Source organism: Pan troglodytes, chromosome 22, assembly GCF_028858775.2.
Source record: "Pan troglodytes isolate AG18354 chromosome 22, NHGRI_mPanTro3-v2.0_pri, whole genome shotgun sequence".
Lineage (NCBI taxonomy): Eukaryota > Metazoa > Chordata > Mammalia > Primates > Hominidae > Pan > Pan troglodytes.
The window spans coordinates 26,890,407-26,916,974 of NC_072420.2; the positions used below are offsets into that span (position 1 = coordinate 26,890,407).

At 38.2% G+C, this 26,568-nt stretch overlaps 1 protein-coding gene across 6 annotated transcripts in view; it reads right to left on the bottom strand.

Moving 5' to 3' along the window:
* APP (amyloid beta precursor protein) overlaps positions 1–26,568 on the bottom strand; it is a 284,812-nt gene that overhangs the window by 223,228 nt on the left and 35,016 nt on the right. For all 6 annotated transcript variants that reach the window (XM_009451769.5, XM_009452766.5, XM_009453143.5 and 3 more), the window contains exon 2: positions 2,626–2,793. In XM_009451769.5, the coding sequence (XP_009450044.1) occupies positions 2,626–2,793 (168 nt within the window). The remainder of the gene's footprint in view (positions 1–2,625; positions 2,794–26,568) is intronic.

Consider the following 26,568-nt stretch of genomic DNA (forward strand, 5'->3'; position numbering starts at 1 on the left):
GCTGTCCCGTGACAGTGTTCTCATGAGATCCGGGTGTTTGAAAGTGTGTAGCACCTCTCCCTTCACACTCTTTCTCTTTCTTGCTCTGGCCATGTGAACATGTGTCTTCTTCCCCTTCACCTCCTGCCATGATTCTAAGTTTCCTGAGGCCTCCCCAGCCATGCTTCCCATACAGCCTTTGGAACCGTGAACCACTTAAACCTCTTTTCTTTATAAATTACCCAATCTCAGGTAGTTTATTACAGCAATGTGAGAACAGACTAATACACCCTGGGACAAACAACAGGCTAAGACAGAAAGTAAAGCTACCCAGGCATTAGTAGGATCTCTAAGTGAAACGGGAAAAGAGGGGTGTTCCTGGGGTCAAGAAGAGTAATTTTTGTATGGCCACCATACAAATGTGAAAACATCTGGTTATTCATACATGAAACTAAGGGAAGAAAAACTTAGATGCAAACTATGACACATGTACCAAAATAGTCGATTCACCAGAAAAGGACAATTTGGTCAACGTCATAAACTAAATTTTAATTCTAGCCTTTAAAAAAAGTTTATTTGACACTCAGAATACATAGTCTGTATGCATATATCAAAAAAATGGTATCAAAAACATATAAGTATGCACAGAGTTCTGATTTATAAAATTTATAACTTATCTACACAATTGTACTACAAGAACTCTTCAGCAGAATGTGAATATTATTTCTAACATTGACACTTTATAAAAGTCACACCCAGGCAAAAGCTGATTTATTATCAATCCATACTTAGTAAATCAGCACACAGAACGTTCTTGTAAAAAATACATATAATGGACCATACGCGGTAGCTCACGGCTATAATCCCAGCACTTTGGGAGGCCGAGGTGGGTGGATCACAATGTCAGTAGTTCAAGACCAGCCTGGCCAATATGGTGAAACCCTGCCTCTACTAAAAATACAAAAAAATTTAGCTGGGCGTGGTGGTGGGTGCCTATAGTCCCATCTACTCAGGAGGCTGAGGCAGGAGAATCATTTATACCCGGGAGGTGGAGGTTGCAGTAAGCTGAGATTGCACCACTGCACTCCATCCTGGGCGACAGAGCAAGATGTCATCTCAAACAAAACAAAACAAAACAAAAAATACATATAATGAACTTAAGTATTAGTGATTTCCACTATTCATCATTTCACATCACGGTTCATACTCCTTTCAAGATAAAAATTACTTAATATGTAATATATTGTGATAATGTAGATGCTTTTTGCTTCTCAAAACACCAATTAGTAATTAGAGCTTGTCCTTTCTTAAACAGAGTGCTATCAAAACAAATTAAACCTTTCAATAATAATAATTTTAGTATTTACAATTTAAAATAAAAGGACCTCAATAGAATAGTAATATTAATTAAACAACAAACATTCATTATCCAAGTAGGCTAAAGAAAAATTTCTAGTACAAAAAGGATTACAACAAAAGAAAATGTTGCCAGGCTATCTGCTGCTTATAATGAGTGTCAAGAATTCTGCTTTGCCAACAAGCATAAGACTAATTACTTCCAATGTTCTTAAGATGCAGTCACATGTAGAGATAACTATCTAAGAAGTGTGAGATAAAATGCCTGGAACTCCAGCTATTTTAAATTGAATAAGAAAGGAGCACCCTGTATAGTAACAGCAAAAAGACTACAAAGAATTAAACAAAAATGAAGATCTCCACGAAATGACAAAGGATGATTTCCAGGATACAAAGTTAAGTTAAAAAAAAAAAAAAAAAAGCAAAGTGCAGAACAGTGAACTTTGTACCTTTTTTGTACAAGACGGAAAAATATGTATTTTCTTTTGCCAAAAAAATAAATCAGGAACAATGAAAATGTTTATCAATAGAGAATGAGTGAAAAGTGAGCTTTCCGAGTATATTTCATAGAACTAACATGATAGTCAAAAAGTAAAATTAATAAGGGAGGAAAAAACTAAACTATAATAGAATATAAACAGATATAAATGAACCAGAATATATATCAAGCTGGTAACAGAAAAAAATTAATTCTAGCACTTTTAACCAAAAGACCTTGACTGTAGAGCCGTGGTGAGATATATACTGAAGATGAAAGGAGTGTGGAGGGCTGAGCATGGTGGCTCATACCCGTAATCTCAGCACTTTGGGAGGTCCAGCCAGAGGATCGCTTGAGCCCAGGAGTTTCAGACAGCCTGGCCAACACAAGGAGACCCCATCTCTACTAAAAATTAAAAAAAATCAGTCAGGCCTGGTGGCATGTGCCTATAGTCCAGCTACTTGGGAGGCTGAGGTGGGAGGATTGCTTGAACCCAGTAGGTCAAGGCTACAGTAAGCCATACTCTTGCCACTGCACTCCAACCTGGGTGACAGAGTGAGGAAAAAAAAAAGTGCTGTGACATCTTAAACTACTGTTTAGTGATGGTCATAATACGACATCATAATTTTAAAAACATTTATATGTATATCATAGGGTAATGCAAATAAATATATTAATGGTATGGTGAATCATTAGGAACCAAGATTTTTACTGTAGGGTTAAAATACTGAAGCAAAATATAAGAAGTTAAATTTTTTGAAAACAAATGCATGTGATCCAATGTGAATTGCTAGCCACCGGACAGGACTTACTTCTTGGCAATACTGCAGGATGCCTTCCTTGGTATCAATGCAGGTTTTGGTCCCTGATGGATCTGAATCCCACTTCCCATTCTGGACATTCATGTGCATGTTCAGTCTGCCACAGAACATGGCAATCTGGGGTTCAGCCAGCAGGCCAGCATTACCATCAGTGGGTACCTGAAAGAAGAAGCTTCAGTTAGTTATAGTATCCATAGCTCCAAGGCAGAGGCTTGGAGGAAGAACAGGGATAACTATCAAAAAGAGTTCTATTCTTGCTCATTCTCAATTAGGAATCAGCCCGGTCTTCAACACTCCTTTAGATTAAGTGTTACGTATGCTACAGATGTTCTTAGCCACCTATAAGGCAATGCTTTCTTTTATACTAAAACAGAGAAGGAAATTACCAATACCGAAAGGAATTTATTCATGAAAAATTCATACATTTTCCCATATGAGATTTTGTGGTACCTGCTGAAAGGTTCTGACAACAAAATAACATGTTTTCCTATAATAAATATAATCACTGTGGAGGCTACCGCATTCTTATAATAAACTCCACTGACTCACACAGAGCATGATGCCTGCCAGGCCCTGCCTGATGACCAAGTCTGAAAATAATATTTGTGCCACCTCTCAGCACTGAGAGCAAGCATGGCGTTGGTAGTTAGCAAGTGACTGTATTATGATTTTGAACAGAAAAATTCACTGTAGAATTCACCATCCACAAATATAACTGAGTATGTTGGCGATCCCTCCTGGTTTCCCCCAGAATATTCCCTGGTTATCACTCTCAACTCTTAAAAAGTCTGTTAAGAGTGCTGGTGTCTCCTCTCCCAACCATCTGCAAGGAGCCAACATTTTCTCATTTGGAGCTCTACATAGTGCCTGCTGGGTAGTAAGTAAGGGGTCCTAGCTATTACCATTGCAGGCAATAGACCACTTCACAAAATAACTTCATGAAAAAGGGTGCCTTCTGTATTTTCAAACTCTTCTGTGTACAGGCATTACCTTTACAAAAATATTTTTAAAAGAGAAAATGGAAGTCCTGAAATATCTATACTATGTCACTTAACAGGTTCTGGTATCTCAAAAAGAAAAAAAAATTCAGCAAGAAATGAAAAATATATCCACAGGAGTAAAGGTGTTATTAAACCAATCAATTAGAAGGCATATTAATCATGATAGGCCCTCCCTTGTCAAATCCAGCTGCTGGGGAAATGTGAGACACCCATGCCAAGAAGAATTAACTTCCAGCAGAAGCCATTCGTTCACACACTCAAGAACTGGGTGATTCCACGATAACTTGTATCATTCCTAAAAACTGTCCACAGGAGGAAAAACACCAACTAAAATTGCACTGAGAAATTTTCAGTTAAAGAAATGAAACAGTTTCCAAACATTTCTTCCCACATAAATGTAAAATAGGATACCTCTGGCCATTTTAGTCATTTTTACACATACTTCGTCAAAACCCAACAGAGGACTTAGGTCCTTACAACAAAAAAACAAAACAGGTCTTAGATTGAACCAAGTCATGAGTGCAAAAGCTGCTGGCAAAATCTCTAGAGCCATGTTTTCAAGTAACTTTTCCAATATTTAACGAAATTCTGCCTTTACATTGCCAGATGGTTAAGTCAAAGCAGCCGATGCCAAAATATCCAGATCATCTGCAGAAATAGCTAGAACCCCTCAACTCCATCTGAGCCCCTTGCCACTTCCTGTGACTTCCATGAAACACATGGAAGGGGGGGTCTCATTCTCTGACAGATGCAAAGCAGCAGGCTAAGTAGAATGCTCTATAAATTTAAATTTCACAGCTTTCCTGAGGGATTAAGAGGAAATTCATTGTCTTGATCTTAGAAATCGAAATGCAAATGTTGTCAATCTTACTGAAATAAGTAGTATAGATAATAACACTGCAAAAACATTAAAGAAAGTCAAATAATAATCAGATACCTGTGGATAAGGCCCTACATCAGATGCTATGGAGGGCCCTGCCCGTAAGGAATGTACAATCCACTAGTGGAATCGCCATTGTTCCCACAGTACTTTATTCTGTTCACCTTCCGAATTCATTCCTGTCCCAAAGATTTCCAGTCTTGGCAGCATGTTGGTAACTGTACGGAGACACTAATGAGCCTTTACCATAGCTGGTAAATATTCTGTTGAATCAGTCTCCTCCTCTGCCTCAAACTCTCTCTGTACTTTTGTTTATCCACAATCTGTTCATTACAATGTCTAAGGAAAGCGTTCTACCTTCTTGTCAATACAAATGCACTTGATTCCACTTCCTCCCCGCAAGGAGAGGAAATTGACAATTTCTCTCCCCAGGGTAGCCAGCCTCCAAGAAGGCCCCCAATAGTCCCTGCCTCCTGCTATTCATGGACCCTGGGAAACTCCACAATGTATCAGGGTCTGTCTGTGCAACAAATGGAGTACAGCAGAAGTGATGATGGTGTAACTTCCGAGCATGTATATATTAGACTTAAAGATGCTGCAACTCTTTTAAAAACAAACCCTTTGCTACCAGAAAGGTCACTGAAGGGCATGATGATGTGTAACATCCAAAACAAGGTCATGAAGGGCATCACAGTTCTTCATTGCTCTCTGGGATCACTCACTGTGAGGGAGGTCATCAGCTGCCATGTTCTGAGACATTTGGTGCTAAAACCAGGAAAGTTTTTGGCAAAATACACTGGATCACCCTACCTGACAAACCAAGTAAATGCTTCTTCATTTTTTTTTCCGCTTTTGACTTAACTTCCTTTGATTTCTTCTATTTTTCACTTTGTCATCCTCCCTGCTTCTTGACTTTACAGCTATTTGAATGTCATCTGTTGGCATATGTGTGTATGCTGACTATCAAAAAGTGGTAATTTTTTAAACATTTTTTTCAAATAAATTTATTATGACCCTATAATTGTCTCATGTTCTTGCCATTTTTTAATGCCATCTGTTGGCATATGTGTGTATGTTGACTACCAAAAAGTGGTAATTTTTAAAACATTTTTTTCAAATAACTTGATTACGGCCCTATAACTGTCTCATGTTGTCTTCATTTTAACAATGAGAGTTTAGACTAGAAAATATATGCTTCAGTTCCTGTCAGGTTTTCCACCAGATGAGATTTAATATTAACTTTAAAAATAAATGTTTGGAGAATCGTGATGATTAACATGCTCTATTTTCTTCAAGTGGAGATCGTTTAATAATTTAAACTGCGAATCCTCAATAATTAGGGTAAGCTGTTGAATTAGAAATTGTAAAATTGGTTGTGTGTAAAGATCTTCTTACATTTGACATTACAAGAGGCCCTTCACAAATAAATATCAACTCACAAAAGCCATGTTTCTCAAGTAAAATTTTTTCCCCCGAACCAAAACCAGGTGTGTATATGGAAATCAGAGCAATTAGCTTGGAGATACAAATTGAACCAGAAACCTTCCTATTCTTACTGAAGCCCATCTGCAAACAATTCCATGCTTTCACTACATATGCCTGTCTCCCTTAATTAAAACAAGACACACAACTCACGGCATCCTCACCTGCATCAAATAACCCATTTATGAAACAAAGCCTGGTTGCTAAGCGCAGCCACTCCCTGGCATTCAGCCAGAAGGAAATGTGGCCACATTAAACATTGCCATCCAAGGGTTAACTCCCTTTTCCTGAGTGAAGCCTCCAAGAAATGACTTAATAAATGATACACAGGGTCCTATTCAGGATCTGTTAATATGGACACTCTTAAAATTGAAATCTTTTAAGATTCAATTTACCTGCCAAATACCTGAAATCTGGCAGGTATTTGCTGCCGGTAAAAAAGCACAGTCTTACAAAGTCATCCTAAAGATAATTATTCCTGATTTTTTAAACATTTTTATTTTCTAAAAGAAAAGAAATATAAATACCTTAGTAGATGGGAAATATAACCACTTAACTACTACATTTTAGTTCTATTTATGTCTTAACACTATTCTAAGGTGAGTTAAGATTACTTTGCAAAAATCTAAGACAACATTTAAAAGATGAGAACTGTGATATAACTGGCCTTTCGTGGTCTATGAATTTCTCATTCGTGGTCTATGCATTTCTAAGACTGAATATGAAGGTAATTCTTGTAAACTGAATGACTTGCCACTGACATCATAAAACTGGAGATGCTTTCCCATGGGAAAACAGTGTTCCTGACAATGAACAAAATAACCAGCTAAAAACAATGAAGCATTCACAAATTGCCTCAAAAGCAAGAGGCTGTTTACCGAGTGCTCTGAACTACAGAGACGTACATATCAAACTTAAAAATGCTACAAGTCTTAAAAACAGAAAGAAAATATTTTTGTTACCAGAAAAAAAATATTTTTGAGCCACAATATAAAGAATACTGAAGTGAAATGGACTTTCCAAAGCAATTTTTAGAAATGGCTTTAAAAGAGGCTTAAGGGGATAACATAAACGAATATAAACATATATACCTAATCTGGACCAGTCTGCAGACGTGAATCTGGAAACTCTACGCCTACAGTTGCTACAATTTTCAATTAAATGCAAAGCCACCTTCTTGAACAAGTTCTCTTGTTGTCCTTTCAAACAGGGTGTTCCCTTTCTCCAAAAAGTTTCTCTCTGTTATCATCTAGGAGATCAAAATTCCTTATAGAGCAGGCTTGGCAGCATTCCTCCCCAACAGGGTCCCAACTAGGAGGGAAAAGTAAACAAGGAGCTCTCTGTTTTGCTAGCTGAGAGGTCCTGTTTGGCAAGGAGAGGGCACAGATCCATAGCTTAGTTGCATCCGTGGATTTATGTAATTTTAAGGTTTCTGGCTAATGAAAGCCATCTGTTTTCTGCATTTGAACCACCCGCTGACTAGTCTAAATAGCTGGCCTCATATAATGAAGTATTTGGTACTTTTTAATCAGTTCAAACTTCTTCGAGTCAGATTCTTGCATAATCTCAGTATTTTTTTTTTGGATACACTGTCACACTCCATCACCGAGACTAGAGTACAGTGGCATGATCTCGGCTCACTGCAACCTCTCCGCCTCCTAGGTTCAAGCTATTCTCCTGCCTCAGCCTCCCGAGTAGCTGGGATTACAGGCCTGTGCCACCACGCCCAGATAATTTTTGTATTTTTAGTAGAGACAGGGTTTCGCCATGTTGGCCAGGCTGGTCTCAAACTCCTGGCCTCAAGTGATCCTCCTGCCTCGGCCTCCCAAAATGTTGGGATTACAGGCATGAGCCACTGTGCCCAGCTTTGTAGCGATACTATTTCTATCACATCCATGGTTTCCTGACATAAATACTGGATTCCCTTAACCTGGGCATAATTCAACTATACCCCACAAGAGTGCTTTACATTTTCATATTAAAACATTTAAATTCTCCATGGTCAAATGTAAAGAACTATTTTCTAGAATCATCATCTAGAAAATCTGAGTGAACCCCTTTCAGGGGAATAATTCATCTGTAGGGTTTTCTTTTAAATGCCAAAAAAGTATTTCCAGTGTAAGCGGAACATCTGCAGTTGCTCATTTCATCACTAACAGAGAACTGAAATTAAAATCAGAATCACATAAGTGGACCATAAGAGGGAGGAAAGGGCACCAGGTAAGGATATGTCCAAGGCCATGGGGTTACAGGGACAGAGAAGGGAATTCAACCTATTCCGCCAAGGGTTCTGTTAATGTGACCGGGCTGTCTCTCAAATTAAAATGGAAAATTGCAATTTTCCAAGGCTCTGCCCTTGTGTGTGTGTGTGCATGTATTTGTGGTGAGCAAAAATAGAGAAGCTATTAAAAAAGAAAAATAAAATGTGATGACTGAAACTGCAAGTGGTTTCTATTTACCCTTGTGGAGAGTTGCCACATCTATTCACAGCCACTATTTGCTACACAATTATTTCAGAGCTTGAGTTTCGGCTTAAAAAATGATTTGCCATAAAAGCGAATAGGAGAAAAACAATTCCTTTCAGAGGAGTAATCTACATATTTCACTCCTGGAAACCTGAAATTCTTTTTGGGTCACTGTTGATCTGGCTTCTAATTACAAGCTATCCTCCCTTGATGTTTTTCCCAGCCTCTGTTGATATTAGATTGGTGCAAAAATCGCAATTACTTTCGTGCCAACCTAATACCAAGCTTTTTTACTACTCAAAGGATAGATGTTCTCAAGTTGACCCAAAACTCCTACCCACTCATAAGAAGGCCAGTAAGTCATGCTTGCTGCTGGTGCCCAGTAGGAAATCAAGAGGTCCCTCAATAGGAGTCTTTGTTATTCACTACTCGTGAAATTAATAACCAACATTTGAAGCATGCATTTAGGCAGGACCCAGTAAGAGTGGCATCTACTGCTAGGACTGACATAAATGAATATAAAAGTGGAATTACAAAAAATAGAGCCTTATGCATGGCAAACAAACTCTTAGCCTCAAAAACAGTTTACAATCTAGTCAATGTCCATTTAGTCCTAAAAGGTGAATGTTTTCTTTTAACTTCATATATATACATACACACACACTAACATATATGAAACCATACACATACTATATAGTATGTGATGAAATGAGCGAGATGTAAAAAGTTCATCTCTTTCATTCTGTCTTTACAGTTTTTCTGTGTGTCTTTTGTTTTGTTTCGTTTTCTGAGACAGAGTCTTGCTCAGTCGCCCAGGCTGGAGTGCAGCGGGGTGATCTCGGCTCACTGCAACCTCTGCCTCCTGGGTTCAAGCGATTCTTGTGCTTTAACCTCCCGAGTAGCTGGGACTACAGGCGTGCACCACTACGCCTGGCTAATTTTTGTATTTTTTAGTAGAGACGGGTTTTTGCCATGTTGCCACTCCTGACCTCAAGTGATCTGCCCGCCTCGGCCTCCCAAAGTGCTGGGATTATACGCATGAGCCACAACGCCTGGCCTGTCTTTAAAGTTTTACTGACATGTCTCATACAGTCACCAAAGGGAAAAAAAAAAATGAAAAAAAAATATATAGTATTTGAGATCTTTATCCTATTCTGACTCTCTCAATATTGCCATATCTCATCAGCCTTGACCTTGTGAACATGCAGATAGAAAAAGGGTTAGAGGCAAAAATCAAAGATCTACTAATGCCTTTGCTCATTATCTCATTTGACTCAGAAAAACCAAGATAAGTCACTTCCACATCTATTTAGATAATCAGAAGGGCTCAAAACCCGCCTAGAGTCTACTCAAGAGTGTTATTCCAAAGCACATGCTTGCTTTTTGACAGAACAAGCCAGCTGGCATTCCTGGTACTAGATGTCAAGCTTTTTTAATTCTTCAATCTTGAATATTATTTTCAAGTAATTTTTCCCCCATGGCAGTACTATTTTGCATGTCTTTGTTACTGGCTTTTAAAAAAATTACTTTTAGAGCAAGTAAAACGGGAAGCAAACCCACAGCTTAAATGTCTAATTTGCATTTCTCAAATTTAAATCACTAGATGTTAATATCTACTAACCTCTGGTAGTTTCCTCTTTAAGAAATCTCTCCTGAAATGCAAACACAAATTTCCAAAGTTAGTTCTTTCCTTAAATCTAATGCAGCCAACTGAATCTGCAAAGTAGGAGTCCAAATCTCCCAATGTTCCAACTATTAATGTTTATCAACCCTTACTTTATTTAATGTGTATTTTCTAGTTTTTCAACAGTTGACATATACCTACCTATGTACATATACACATGCATATATACCTGCTATACAGCTACTTGTATGGTATGTAGTGGTAGTGCTAGAATGAACACACACACACACACACACACACACACATACACACAGTTTAAGAGCTCAATTTGCACAAATCTCAAATGCTGGTACTTTGCTAAGATCTCATTCTAGAATTAGTGCATTTAAGTCCATGTTGCTAACAAGGTGGAGGACTTGGTAACTGGGCTCCTCAGAGAGAGTGGTTTGAATGGCATTCACTGAAATAAATTTGATAGTAACAAATAAATGATTTTCCAGTATGGCTTCTACTTGTTCTGACAGCTAGGACAGATTAGCACCCAGCACAGAATACAACAAAGAAAAATCAAAATCTATTATTCCTCTTCATTTTTGGTACAAGAGATATTCTACATATATTCAATTTCTAAATTTCTACTGTTTTATATCAAATGTAGCCAAGCTAAGCTGAGATCAGCTGACCCTTGAGCTTGTGGGCTATAATAAATGGTTATTGTTCTAAGCCACTAAATTTTGGAGTGAGTTTGTGGCTTTGCAGCATTTTTGTGGCAAGAGAAATTAACACAGTCATGTATTTGATAGGAATAACTAAAATACTAAGTGATAGAATCAAGGCATAGATTGTTTCAGAAGGTAGAAACTTTCTCAAGTTGCCTTTTTTTAGGCAGCTGGGAGTACAGGCCCATACCACCATACCTGGCTAATTTTTCTGTAGAGACAAGGTCTCAATATGTTGCCCGGGCTGGTCTCAACTTCCTGGCCTCAAGTGTTCCTCCTGCCTTGGTCTCCTAAAGTGCTGGGATTACAGAACTGGTCACCAAGCCTGGCCATAAATATTTTATATTTAATGTATTATGTAAGGTAGGATCAGTTATGGCTTATGATCTATACACTTTGGGTTGTCCTAGAATTGGAAAGAATCTGAGCAGAGGCAAATAGAATGATACTGTAAACACATGTACTGAAGCTTTTAAGGAGATGGTAATCAATCTTTGCAATCTTTAGATCTGATTGATTTTGTGAGCTTCTTTTCTCCTACATTTTTTAGACCTCTGTAAATGATAAACAATTTGTACAAAGGCATAGTTTTTAAAAAAAATTAAACATATTTTGTTTACACTTAATATATTTCTAAAAGGAAATATTTCAAATCTGAAAGCAATCTAATGCTATTAAATAGACCCCGTTCCTGCTCATACCTCACATGTGGCTATGTGAATACAAAAATCTTATAATTATACTTCTCCCAGCAAAGGACATGCAAATTTCATCACCAAACATTCATGCTACTGCAATCACACTCCATCAAGCCATACGTGTTGAAATCTGTGTAACAAAAGCAGTGAGGGCTCTTGGCACACGTAGCTCCCGCCCAGCCCTCTCCGGGAGGTAGGTATGTACGCAGAGAAGAGAGTGGGCTGAGAAATGGAATTCTGGCATGTTGGGTCAAGCAGACTGATCATGTGACACTCGCACTGAGATCATACCAAATTTCACCATGTGGCAGAGTCAGCACCAAACAAATCCCGAAGTTAAAGCCTCAGTTATCACCTGGGTTTTGCTGCATAGACCTAGCCAAGTATGTGTAAGAGTTATGAGCTCTAGATATAATTTATTTTATTGCCCTGAAATAGAGTATCCCCACATAATTTGCAAGTTTAATTGCAATTATATTCCTGGGGGTCACTCCTCATACCTGCACAGTTAGGATATTGCTAGGTTATTCATGGTACCTCACACAACACCTGGCAGTTATACACAGATCCTCATCTTTTTTTTTTTTTTTTTTTTGGAGACGGAGTCTCACTCTGTCGCCCAGGCTGGAGTGCAGTAGCGTGATCTCAGCTCACTGCAACCTCCACCTCCCTGGTTCAAGCGATTCTCCTGCCTCAGCCTCCTGAGTAGCTGGGATTACAGGCGCGCGTCACCACACCCGGCTAATTTTTGTATTTTTAGTAGAGATGGGGTTTCATCACGTTGGTCAGGCTGATCTCAAACTCCTGACCTCGTGAGCCACCGCGCCTGGCCTTACAGATCCTCATCTTTTATGCAATATCATATTAATCACTAAATAACGACACAGCATAAAAATGAACTTTTACTTTATCAGTGGTACTTTACAGCACTACAGTGAGTTTTCTAGAGTTTAAGGCTTACGCGAATATGCTTAATGCACAAGTAAGTGCAAACTTAACAGGTTTCTTTCTGGTTCTTTTATTTTTCCCCTCTATTTCTTCTCATTGACCCACTGCAATGTTGACCCACTCGGAACGTAGAGCATGGGCAAAATAGAGCACCAAGAGACCATTAAAGAAGAGAATAAGTCTTTGAAAAGCTGCAGGTGGGAATATAATGGAAAACAAGATTCCAGAAGAGGTAGTGGGTCTACCATTTAACTAGAACATGCCCAGTAGAGCCATACTGATACATCTGCATCTTAGAGTTGCTGATATACTTGGACAAGGGGAAAAAGAAGCAAATTCCTCTATCCTTTGTCAGCCCAGAAATTTATCCCAACCCTATTTTCCTATACAGTTTCTACCAGCTTTCAGGCGTCAGGCCATTGTAAAACCAACATAGGTGGAGAGGGCAGTTCAGGCTAGGATGGGGAGAGGTAGTTAGTGGGATTTCCAGTTCTGGGCTATAGTGAGGGAGTCAGTATACACTGCTGAGTCTGGTACATACATTCCACATTGTCCATACCCTTTAATATCTTTACACTTTCTAATACCAAAGTGGTATGAAAATACTAATGAAGTTAAAGACCCTTATCAAAATGCTAATTTTCCAGGTTAAGTTATCATATTGTCTTCAATGTGCATTAAAATCTCAGAGCAGCTATCGGGGGATAAGGAGAGTGAGTACCCACTAAGCTTGGAGGCCAGCTAAACTCTCTAGAAAGTCATTTCCATCTGACCTCCCACCAGCATAAGGCAGAGCAGTTCAGAGCATTTTTCAAGTGAGTCGGCCTGCCGTGACCAATGCCAAATTTAAAGCACTTATATGTTTTATCACAAGCCCATGAGCTTGTGATTTCATAAAATGGTACTAACTGGTCCTTGCCATGAGTAAATTCAAGCAACACGTATGAAGAAGATTTTAATAAAAATTTTTTATTAAAATATTTTAATAAAATTTTTTATTAAAATATTTTAATAAAATTTTTTATTAAAATATTTTAATAAAATTTTTTATTTTATTAAAAGATTTCTTAAAGGTCATTAACACAAGTCATATTAGAAGAGATCACAGGCAAGTAGACAAAAAGAATTTACTCCATGAAAGCTCACTGAAACAGGAATTCGGATATTTGACATTTACTTTTGTTCTTGTCTCTCATATGTACACATCAAAGCACACACATTCACATGGATGTAAAGATAGTAAGAGGCCACCTGCAATCAGAACAAGTGAGATTATAAATAAGTATATTATATAAGAATCCAAGACAAGAATTCCTTACTTTTAAGGAAAGGGCATCAGAGATTTATGATCTTAGACCTTTACCTTTCTATTTTTAGCAGATTTACAGAAATATTGCAGGAACAGAACATGAAGTCACTTATTTTTGATAAGCACAAAGGGTATTTACATTATATCGTCTGGTTTATTTCCTTTCAAAGTGTCATAACATTTACTCATCAGCCTTTACTGTGTGCTTATAACTCTCATACTGTTGTGGTTTTATTACTAGGATTTTTGGTCTAGGAGAAAACTGCTTTACAAACATAATAGAAATTCAGTGAGAATATTAACTTGACATAAAAAACCCAAGATAATTTTCAAACAGCATTCTTGTTCATTGTTCAAATTGTATTCTGTTAACTTATTTAGTTTAAGCCAAGATTATTTCTTTTCCTGCAGGCTTGGAACACTAAAGAATACTCCAGGTTTAAATTCCAGGCTATTTGCTTGATAAGCCTGGGTAGATTGTCCTTTAAGCTTAAATAACTTACACCAAAGCACTATCAAAGAAGCTTTCCCTTTGTAGAGCCCTCAGATTCACAGAAGGAATTTTTTGAATTGCCATTTCTATAGGAAAAAAGGCTATACTTTATTCCACAATAAACCACAATACTAGGAGAAAATAATTCTGAAGGGAAGGTAGCAGTGAAGACTCTTATTTCTATTTTCTTGACCATATTTATAAAAAATTGTTGCCGAAAGAAGACCAAGAGCCAAAAATCACACTGCAGTCTTACTCTTGGATGTAATGTTACTATCAGTTTCAGTGACACAACATCAGAGGCAATCTGATATTGACAATGGTAAAAATATGCAGACGCCAATATTAGGAGGGTGCAGTTAGTTGACAGTAGAGCCTATAAGTATTCATCTAAGTTTTCTCTGTTTGAAGAGAAGAAAAGAGAACATCAAACATTTCTAGTATATAGAGCAAGGATTCCTAATCTTTTTTTTTTTTTTAATGTGCAAACAAGACAAAAGTTACTTCACTGTCTAGGGGTTATTCCCTACTCTTTAGCACTGGCCTGACTCTCTCACTCCCACATATAAGCATTCAACAAATACTTATGCCAACAATTAAGAAACACCTGGCATGAAAAATAATAACAGTAATAAACTAGAAGGTAGAAAATGTAATTATTGACAAAGGTGTGGAACAATACAAAATAAATTCCAATTTAGATACCTGTGAAATTTTTTATTGTGGCACCAGGAGAGTAATTTCCTAACAGAGAAAAGAAAACATAGCATCCACACCAATGTCTTTACCAATTTCTAAATACCAGTTACAGTTCAACTTGTCCACGGACCTCAGGCTCCTCCTAGAAAACATGAAGGCTTAAAAAGCAAGACAACCTATTAGCTATGTTGCTCAATAAATTTCAATGTTAATTTCCTAATTCTTTGATAACACATTCCTGAACTCCTTTGTAATTCAGGCAACATTTTAAAAATCAGATGATCTAACTAGACTCCAAGAATTACATAAACAGTGTGAGCAGTGAGACTTCGAATGTGCAATCAACTATTTTTTTTAATCCTGCCGCTAAAAGCCTTCAGTAGCACAGAACTGGTTGTCAGAGATTTCAGTGTAACCTAACACCTAAAGTGAATGACTGCTGTACAAAAATACAGCTGAAAATACTATGAGGAAGAGATAGAAACGGATTGTTGATGGCTAAGCAAAACAGCAAATGCTGATGGTTATCAAACACATGCCGTTCCCACTCTACACAGATAAGATTTCAAAGCTGTTTGAGTCCTAGGTTAAGTTTTGGGCAAGTTCTGGCTTGATGCCTTATATTCAGATAAACATTTTCCAGGCAGTGAACATATTCAAAGTTGGGGACAGTGGGGTAACCCGAAAACATTCCTGACCTTGATGGACAGATAATCCAACGGTGGAGACACAAATAAGGCCAAACTGGCTAACCAAAGGTGCTGGAGTGTTAATGCAGAGGTCTGGCAAGGGTACACCGAAGAGCTCTCAGGAAAGAGTGACTGGTTTGACTTGGAGAAGGAGAAGGAAGGCAGACCAAAGATCAGAGCAGAAAACATGCCCAGGCTGAGTATGGGTCGGACAGCAAGCATGAAAGGTAGCACAAGGCTAGTGTCCAAATGACCTTGAATTTGTAATAAACGTGTGAAGTCACTGGGAGCTGCTGCCACATTCCAAAGCAAGCAAGAGCAGCATCCCACCAGTGTATGAGGAGGATGCGGGGGCCCCAGGACAACTTTCGTGGGCCTCTTTCTCTCTTAAAAAAACATTAAAAGCTATATTTTAGGGCTCTGTTGATTGGTATAAAGACAACTCTAAGTCAGGCTGGATTCATTATTGTATATTCATGATTATTATCATGTTCTTTATTTTTCCTTCTGATTTTAAAAGAAATTAAACATTTTTGAGGGCTCCTAAAGGTACTGCACAGCCAAGACTACGGTCTTACTGGAAGCACCAGGAGTAACAGGAGGCAGTAAACAGGAGTGGAGGTAGGGAAGATTCTAAGGCTTGTAAATTTCAAGGATGAGCACATTCGGTGCGGTGTTTAGGGGGTGAGTCTAGAGTGCTTTCATGGCCAAGGTCAACAGGCATTATTAGAGTGCACCAGGCTACAGAATGTGAGTTTGTCCTGACGGGGGTGGGAGAGAAAAAGAAGGAAAACAATCACTACTTCCCTGATTTATTAGCAAACATCCCATTCTGTCTAGCTCCACATCACATCAGGAGTTCTAAGAGTCAATCTGGCAGAGCAATTCATCTACGTTTCATTGCCTTGAGTGATGGGAACTTATTTTAATTTTCAAAACTAGCAGATGTTTAACAGACTTGTGCAGAGCTGCCTATGTGACCTGGGGAAAAAATTATCTGGACTCTCACCATGCAGATTATCAGCTTGAATTGCTAATGCATTCCTTACCCCCCACGGATGTCTTTTTGACATGTCTACAGAGGAATAAGCCCTAAAACACAGAAATAACAAGCTGTACAATCTATATCTCGCCCTTGGGCAGGAGGGGTATTGCATTGTGTGGGGAAGATTTACATTCTACCAAAAAATCTAAGCAAAGAGTATTTACATAAGCACAAAAATTTTTTCACAAACTTGTTCAAATAAACTAAGAGAAGAACACAACTGTGATCGCAAAACAGATAACATCACATAGATTCTGGCTTCTGACTTTACTGCTGTTGTTCATAGCATGTAATTCTAGATAATAAGAATTTTAGGTAATTAGAATAGAAGTGCCTCTTCAGATGTGCTAAAATGTTACGTGCATGGCTGTTTCTAAAGAGGGAATAATGTTGGTGTACACCTAACGCTAACCAACTGTGCCCTAATGAAGGTAAATCCCCAAATATCCATAACACTCACTTTGTTTTCTGTGTACGGCCAATCTCCAGTCAAGAGCTCCTTTACCCTGACACTAGTCTCACCCATGTTGTTCAGCTATGCAGTGGTTCTCCAACAGGGTAAGCTTGTTAACTACATGGGTCCTAGGCCACTTTGCTTTTTGAGCCCTATGAACTGTTTCTAGGTAGAGGCTCAAAGTTCTTGGCAAAGATGATTGTCACGACTTGGGTGGTCTACTGGCATCTATCTAGTAGGTAGAAGCTAGGGATGTTACTAAACATCCTACAATGTACAGGCAGCTTCCGCTGTAGGCCCTCCCCCACCCAACATAAACAATTATTTGGCTCAAAATGTCAGTAATTCCCAGGTTGAAAACTCCAACCTAAGCCTTTACTTAGGGGGAAAGAGTCATGTCTTACTGATCTCTGTATTTCTATTTGTTCACAGAACAAAATTAGCATTCAAATATTGGTTGAACCAAACAGTTTCCACTCAAAACATAATTAATCCAACTGACATCATATAAAACAATAACTATGTAAACTGTAAATCCTACAAAATACAGCCTCCCTTCCACAGAAGCAAAAAAAAAAAGTTAATTTTTAAAAGGTAGTTGGTGTATCAAAAGTTATTAACATTAAGCAAGATAACCCCTTCAACTCAAGATTACAGAAGATTGCCCCATAATTATTTCATACAAAATGATCAAAAATAATTTTATTGTATTAACTCCTTGTGGGTCAATTTATAATAGTAATCTTTTAATTAAGAAATCTTGAGGGTTAATTATCCAGCTTTCATTTAAAAAAAAATGAGGTGGTAACTATTTCTGGGCAAAGTTCACCAGGAAGCAAGACAATGCACTCACAACTAGGGTTCCAAGACCAAGCAAGCCAGTCAGAATCTCTCTGTAGGTAAAGACTTTCAAATTCTAGCCAATCATTTCATAATGAACAACTTAGACAAACGGAGAAAAGGCTTAAAAACTGGAATCTCTTTGAATAATGTATTAACTCTACTGGAATAACAAATATATACTAATAGGTTACATAAATCAAAAGCCCTATGAAAATATATAACTAAAAAAATTATTGCTAGAAACCTCTCTATGTCTTGTATCTGCAACTATGAACAGGATCTAATCCATCACTGTCTATATCTCTAGAGACCTCAGGGGACTTACAGCTGGGTCAGGGTCACTATAGGAACTGGCTGAAGGGACCCACACATGAAAGTACCAATATGATCTTTGGAATCAAAAGGCAAAAGTCAATTCTGTATTTAGTAATTACCAGCTGTTTGGAGAAAGCCAGTAACTTTACCTCTTGATTTCCTTTATCTCTCAAATGGACATAGTAACATCCCACCTCACAGGATATTATGAGGATTAAAATGCAGTAATATACACAAAATGGAGAGTAAGCACTTTAAGAGCTAATCATATTGTCTCAACTTGTATCTAGCAGGAAGAGGGAAAAGAAAAGAAAACTAAAATGAGCACGTTCGTAAGACATCTGGGGAGCCTGAACTGATGAATACACAGCATTTGAAATCTCCTGCGAGCTATCCCTACAAAGATATCTGCTATTTATTCAGGAACCCTGAGAGAGGATTTTCTGCACTAAAGAAAATGCTGACTATATAACCACATATGACACACTGGTTTAAAGAATGTCTTATGCCACTTGAAATAGACAATCTTTCCTTGTTTATCTGCAAGACGTCTGCCTGCCAAGTTGTCTCTAAAAGAGACAAACTGGTAACGACACTGCAACACGTGTGTCGTCAACCCCAGCTACACGCTCAGTGTGGCAGATCTGACTCACCAAGTCTACATAGTATTTTTAAACTATCTAAGATATTTTAACTCATGCAGTTTAATGGCAATTTTAGCTCTTTTCAGAATGTCTGATATAAGGTTCATGAAGTCCACTCTGACAATTTACTATCCGTGAATCACAATGATTCTAAACAGAGCTAAGAAGCAAATTTCAAGATATTAAATTTTTTTGGTTCATTTCTTTAGCCACAGTATTAAATTTGTTTCTACACAGAACTTCTCTTGTGTAAGAAATTTGTTATTGCATGCTTATACCACTAAGTTATTAAATATATCACTAGTAATGTATACTCAAAATGGCCCAGTGAGGTTTAAGACATTCGTTTCGAAGTATGAATAAATGCCTCATTTCATATCTAATTCAGTGTTCTCAAAAACAGTTTTCAGAAAATGTCAACAGTTATTACCTGGGAGTGGGGAGAATTCTGTCATAAAACACATATGGGAAATGGATCATTCAAGATGGATACTGGAGGCTTTTGAAAAAAAAAAACCGTAATAATGAAGTCAGTTTAACTTTTTTAAAACCAAGGTTTCCCAAAATGTATTTGACCGTGGGACACTTCCATTGTGACACATTTAACATACTTGGAACTGAATTTGAAAAATGTACTAAGAGATTTGAAATGGATGATCAAGCGAAACTTAACCAGATCATTCTGAGTGAAACAAAATAAACAAAACCAAAAGAAGCCTTAAAGGGAACAAAAGCAGGAGTGTTACCAAGCTCCTGCAGAAATGATGATTATAATAACACATCAGATTTGGCTCTAGGCAAAATAATTACACGACATGAAGAATTCAGAGCAAGAAAAGAGAGGATTAGAATGAAGGAGTGTTTCCAAAGGCCTAAAATATTTCAGAAGCAAATATTTCATGAGCATTCAGAACATGCCAAAAGAGTACAAGTCAAGAATTTTATAAGGTCCCAATGCAGTGTAAAATTCCAGGTCTTGGACAGGCACCATGGCTCACACCTGTAATCCCAGCACTTTGGGAAGCCGAGGCAGGTGGATCATGAGGTTAGGAGTTCAAGACCAGCCTGGCCAAGATGGTGAAACCCCGTCTCTACTAAAAATACAAAAATTAGCCATGCGTGGTGGCAGCTGCCTGTAATCCCAGCTACTCAGGAAGCTGAAGCAGAGAATTGCTTGAACCCGGGAGGCAGAGGTTGCAGTGAGCTGAGATCACACCATGTATTCCAGCCTGGGTGACAGAGTGAGACTCCGTTTCATAAAAAAAAAAAATTTCAGGTCTTAGGTCTTTTAAACTATACAGGTGAACTAAATCATGGTGGTTTGTTCCAAACTAAGTTAAATTTTCACTTAGCGATATAAACATGAGATGGCTAATGACAAGCAGATGCACAAATTTTATCACATCCCTGGATTCCTAAATTGCATTTGTGAAATTCAATAAAGTGACATGAAGTATAGACAATAAGTGAATAACAACTAAGAACAGAAAAAGTAGAAGACATGGATATCTGCAGCAAAGCCCACACCCGAGGGGAGAAAAACATTAGTGCTGTTGTTTCCATGATACGAGCACAGGTTCCTACACTGATTTCACAATAAAAAATACAAATTACTTCTAATTTTCCCATTTTCACACAAGTGAAAGAGAGTTCAGCCCAATTTCTGAATTAAATTTTCCTTTCTATAGAGGGAAGGTCTTTAGAAAATCTTTACAAAATAGTATTACACATGCCTTGTGATATTAGGGTGATATGGTGATAAATTAAAAGCAACAGGTAATTAATATGATTAATGTAATACCCAGAGAACTTCATTATTTCTTAAATGTTTTCCTGAGATGTTATATTGAAACGTTGTGCTAAATGTCATTACACAAAATGTTGAGCATCACACAACAGCTGACAAACTAACCTTCCAAAAAGAAAGGAATAGGTCATTCACACAAAGGTTACATTTTACAAACAAAACTGGACACACAATACCATTCTGTGATGTTTAAGATACAACAAAACATGTACTGCTTTTTAAAAAATTGCTGTAATGAGGCTCTCACAGTTATTCATATGTTTTATTTAGCTACAAGTTTTAAGATATCTGTGAAAGAAAACTTCCTTGTTTTAAGTTCTTGTTTGAAGATCACCAAGCTTCTATAGTGTCTCTCTGAAGTGGTGACACGCTGACTTCCAGGCACAAGCCAGGCACAAGAGAAGCTCTGCAGGAAACAGCAAGGCCACTCTCCATAAGGAGACAGGCTTGGCCATGACAACTGTGGCTTAGAGCTGAGGAGCACAGCAACTCACAACTAATGTCTTTGAATTTTAGGTACCAGCACTGAGAATCAAGTTCCTTTCCATGTTTTAAGAAACTAATAAAATCCTCAAGAAGACCTGTTTTAGATATTCATGACATTTCCTAAGGCATTCTATAATGTTAAAATACTTAGAAATGACTCAACCATTTGGCTAAGCTTACGCTAAGGGCAAATTCCTGTTTCTAGATGCGTCAGGTCTGGACAGCACCAATACGTGAGCTTCAACACCCAGAGACTTGACTTCTATGTAGCAATTTATATTTTTAGTAGTAGCCTTCCCTTCCTTCCTTCCTTACTATCACAGAAAAGAACAAAGAAAAAAAATTCTGCTTCAAAAGCCAAAGAGTTCACTACTAAGAATAAATTCTATTATCTTCCTTAGACTATGCCTATTACTGGGTAATATAAATATATGTTGTTGGTCAGATGCAGTGGCTCCCGCCTGTAATCCCAGCACTTTGGGAGGCCGAGGCAGGTGGATCACGTGAGGTCGGGAGTTCGAGACCAGCCTGACCAACATGGAGAAACCCCTTCTCTACTAAAAATATAAAATTAGCTGGGCGTGGTGACACTCACCTGTAATCCCAGCTACTCAGGAGGCTGAGGCAGGAGAATCGCTTGAACCCAGGAGGCGGAGGTTGCGGTAAGCCAAGATCGCACCACTGCACTCCGGCCCAGGTAACAAGAGCGAAACGCCACCTCAAAAAATAAATAAATAAATAAATTAATTAATTAATTAATTTTTAAAAAAGGTATGTTGTCAATGAAGTAGTGAAAAGGCCCATAAAACAAAACACTTCATTATTTACCAAAGGAGCACCGAGGTTTTCCAGCGAAATGCAACCATTTTATTGTTCACAGTGATTCTATAAACGTTTTTCCTTTAAGACAATTGCGCATAGAGCAATACACTCAGTCAGTCACTCATATATTTGTTGGCTCTTTTTACTAAGCCAAAACAAAGATTATTAAACTCTTATTAGAGACAACAACAGTGTAATGGAGGCATGCTTAAATAAGGGAAATAAGAAAATTTAAGCATTGATAGCCAAATGACCAATATGGCAATACTTGAGAAATGTCCAGTCATAACAAGCTCCTCTGAACGATAAAGCCAAACTTACTGACAACTGACTTGAACTAATACCTAATTCAAGTCATCTGAGAGATCTAACCAACTGTTCTCATCAGTGAGAAACATTATATGTTATCTATTGCACAATATGACTGAAAGTCAAGTCTTGAATCTCAAATCTTCAGAATGATAAACCACAAAACTCTACTTTGACACCTAATGTATACAGATGAATGTCTGTCTACTTCCTACTGGAATCGTGATAGTTGAATTAAGATTTTTTTTTTCACTCAGATCCTGTTTTCTTAAATAAGGAAAAACAATAATAAACTTACCATATTAAACAACTAAAAATCAGTTGTCCATAGATGACAAATGTGATACAATCTAGCTGTCACTAGATAAAAGGTTAATTTTGTAAACAGAGTCAGTTAAAAAAATAAACAAAAAAATAAGCAATTTAAGATAAAAGTACTTTGGCATGGTGAGACGTTACACTCACTGGGGCCAGGAGTTCAAGGCTGTAGTTTGCTATGATCGAGCCTGTGAATAGCTACTGCACTCCAGCCTCACATAGGGAGACTCTATCTCTTTAAAAAAGAAAAAAGTGATGTCTCAAATATGGTGTTTGGGACTCACTAAAAATAACCAAATTTAAGGGGGAAAGATTAAATTGGTATTATATATGCCATATGCTTAAATTCTGATTTTAGCTCAACCTTATAATTAAATCTGTACTTTGCACCCATTAGACATTTCAGCAAACTGAAGTTCATTCAAATCAAAATCTACAAAAAGAACAAGGTCCCAAGGCACTGAATTAGACTTTTAATATTCAAGATGTAAAATAGGCACTCTTTTAAGAAATTAATTTTAGTTCTCCTCTACCTTTAAAAAAAGTTTCTCTCCTACTCGTGAACTAATTCAGAACTTTACATTTCTGTTACACAGCATATGATTTCTGCTTTATTACTTGGATATCTGTTTAGTATTCACAACATATATGTATCTCCATTAAGCCCAGAATTCTTTGACAGATGGTCTCACCCAAAGAACTCATAAATACTTGATTACTTCAACTTAGTTGGCAAAAATTAAAAAATCAGTAAATTATGTTACAGACTATAGTATTTTGAGTGTTAAAATCACTTCTAAAGAACACCATCACAACAGAACCCTAAATTCAGAATCGGGTTGACATGGTCTAAGAAAGTGACTAAACGGGTAAGTGATCTTCCTAGTGCATCATATTCTACACTAAAAAGTCACCATTTATACTTCATTTCTGAAACTCAATGTCAAAGAGAAGATTAAAAATCTGGGGGCTGGGCACAGTGGCTCATGCCTGTAATCACAGCACTTAGGGAGGCGTGGGTGGGTAGATCCCTGAGCTCAGGAGTTGGAGACCAGCCTGGGCAACATGGCAAAACCCTGTCTCTAAAAAAAGATACAAAAATTAGTTGGGCATGGTGGTGCATGCCTGTAGTCCCAGCTACTTAGGAGGCTGTGGAGGGAGGATCGCTTGAGCCCAGCAGGTCAAGGCTGCAGTCAGCCAAGATCGTGCCACTGCACTCCAGCAGAGTAAGACCTTGCCCCATCTCTCAAAGACAAAACAAAACAAAACATCTGACAGTTCCTGAGTAATCGGCAGCCTACGTAAGGAACCTATTAATATTGCATATGCAATTTTTATTAACACACTTGCCAATATCCTCATTTTAGGACTAGTCTAATGTTTGTATGATGCCAGACTAATTTTGAATGTCTGAATTATTCACAATTACTAGGAAGACAAATCGTTAGACTATGGATTCAGTCTACAATCTTATTATATATCTTTTGGCTATGTTAACTGATTAACAACTAGAATAGGCCGGGCGCGGTGGCTCATGCCTGTAATCCCAGCACTTTGGGAGGCCGAGGCGGGTGGGATCACGAGGTCAGGAGTTGAAGACCAGCCTGGCCAAGATGGTGAAACCTCATCTCTACTAAAAATACAAAAACTACAGCACGCTTGTAATTCCAGCTACTCGGGAGGCTGAGGCAGGAGAATCGCTTGAACCTGAGGGGCAGAGGTTGCAGTGGGCCGAGATCGCACCACTGCACTCCAGCCTGGGCGACAGAGCGAGACTCTGTCTCAAAAACAAAACAAAACAAAAAACTGGAATAAAGAAAACAGTTCCCTGTCCGTATCAAACCAATCAGAACCAATATAAGAAAATGGTCTTCCACCAAAATACAGATTTGATATGGTTGACCAGATAATACATTTCTCTTCCTGGCCCTAATCTGGAACTTAACTTGGTTGTGACTTTGATTTCTGACATTTACAAAATGGCATTCAGTCCTTTATAACCCATTGACTTCTCTTATGTTGAAATTCCTTTGCAGGAGTTTCCAAACATGTTAAAGTACAGCATTTGGAGGAGAAGCAATGTTTGCCTCCTGGACTCAAGCGATCTTCCCACTCAGCCTCCTGAGTAGCTGGAACCACAGGTGCACACCACCACTCCCAGCTATATTTGTAGAGATGAGGTCTCCCTATGTTGCCCAGGCTCATGACAAGGAATACTGCATGCCAATAATGGATGCCAGCTGAGTGTCCTCTAATTCAACTGGATTCTGACACTGTACTTGGAGATTACACATCCCACAGGCTGAGGGCTCAGTACCACAAAACTCCCCCAACTTCAGATGTAAATCACAAGCCCCAGGTTGTAGCCTGTGCTTCTGACCAACTGGCTACCATTCCCCAGACCCCTTACTTCGTTTTGATTCATTGCTGGAGCACCTTCAGAGAACTAAGAGAAATACTTGCTTACATTCGCCCATTTATTTTAAAGGATATTACAAAGGACACACAGATGAACAGCCAGATGGAAGAGATGCACGGGGTGAGGTGCGGCTGAAGAGAAAAGGAGATTCCATGCCCTTTCCTGACATCCAACCCTCCAGGAACCTCCATGTGTTCAGCTATCTGGAAGTTCCCAGAACGCAGTCCTTCAGGGTTGTTAAGAAAGCTTCATTATGTAGGTATCATTGATCATTAGTTTATCAACTCAAACTTCAGCTCCTGGAGGTTGGGGAGGGTGACTGAAAGTCCTAACCCCCTAATCACATGGTAGGTTACCCAGCCACCAGTCATCTCATTAGCATATAAGACCTTCTTAGCACTGGAGATTCCAAGGATTTCAGGAGCTAAATGTCAGGAAACATATACATCAGGAAGACCAAATAGATGCCACAGTATCACATGGCCATTTTCTTGGAGTCAAGATATTTGTTCTTCCTTAAAACTTCGATGTTTCTAAATATCCAAGGTATCTACATAAGGTTAAAAATAAACTTTTCACCACTCCACTTGTCATTTAAAATCATCCAACATTTTAACATTTCATCAAATCTCTATATCTATACAATAGTGCCCATCTCTTCATGTTTTTAAGAGCCCTGTACACTCACACTATTCCTAGTGAATAGACAGCAAGAGATATTATTCCCTTCTTACAATTATGCTCTGTGCATAATAAGATAGCAAGCCAAAGATAAAGCCAGGATTAGAAGTACTTTCTTAAATTGAGAGCTTATCAGAAGGTAAAGCTGGCTAACATGATTACCTATGTAACAGCACCAGACCTTCTCACTTAGAAATTCAAGACATCTCCAACCACTCAGAAAGGGTATGGGGGTTGAAAACAGCCACATTATATGCACGACTTCTATAACTTAAAGATAGCCAAGTTCATATCAAACTAAGTCATTGAATTTTATATCACTTTCTAACAAGTAATCATAGAACCATGACAAAACATACAAAATACAGAAGTTTTCTCCTTGACTTGGTGCAAATTCAATCCAATTACTCCACAGACCTCTTTTATTTTAGTCACTCAAACTTTGATTTTTCATTTCCTTAGTCGTACATTAGGACAAATGCAAATTATATACAGAAGGCAGCACATTTAGCCTTATTATCTCAAACTCATTCCTAAGCAAGTACATCTGCCTGGATGGTGAGGCCTCCATCAGAGGTTAAATGCAAGCCCTAGCTGGAAAGTTACTGGAAGGGCATGTGTCCTACCTGCCTTTCTCTCTCATCATCCCAGATCTTCATCTCCCCAGTGTCACCACATTAGAAGTGTTTTGCATATAAATCAAAACGAAGCCCCAGAGAGCCCTTGGTAGGAATATCTGGACTTGTGTTTTAGAAATAGTTTTGTCAGCCAGGCACGGTGGCTC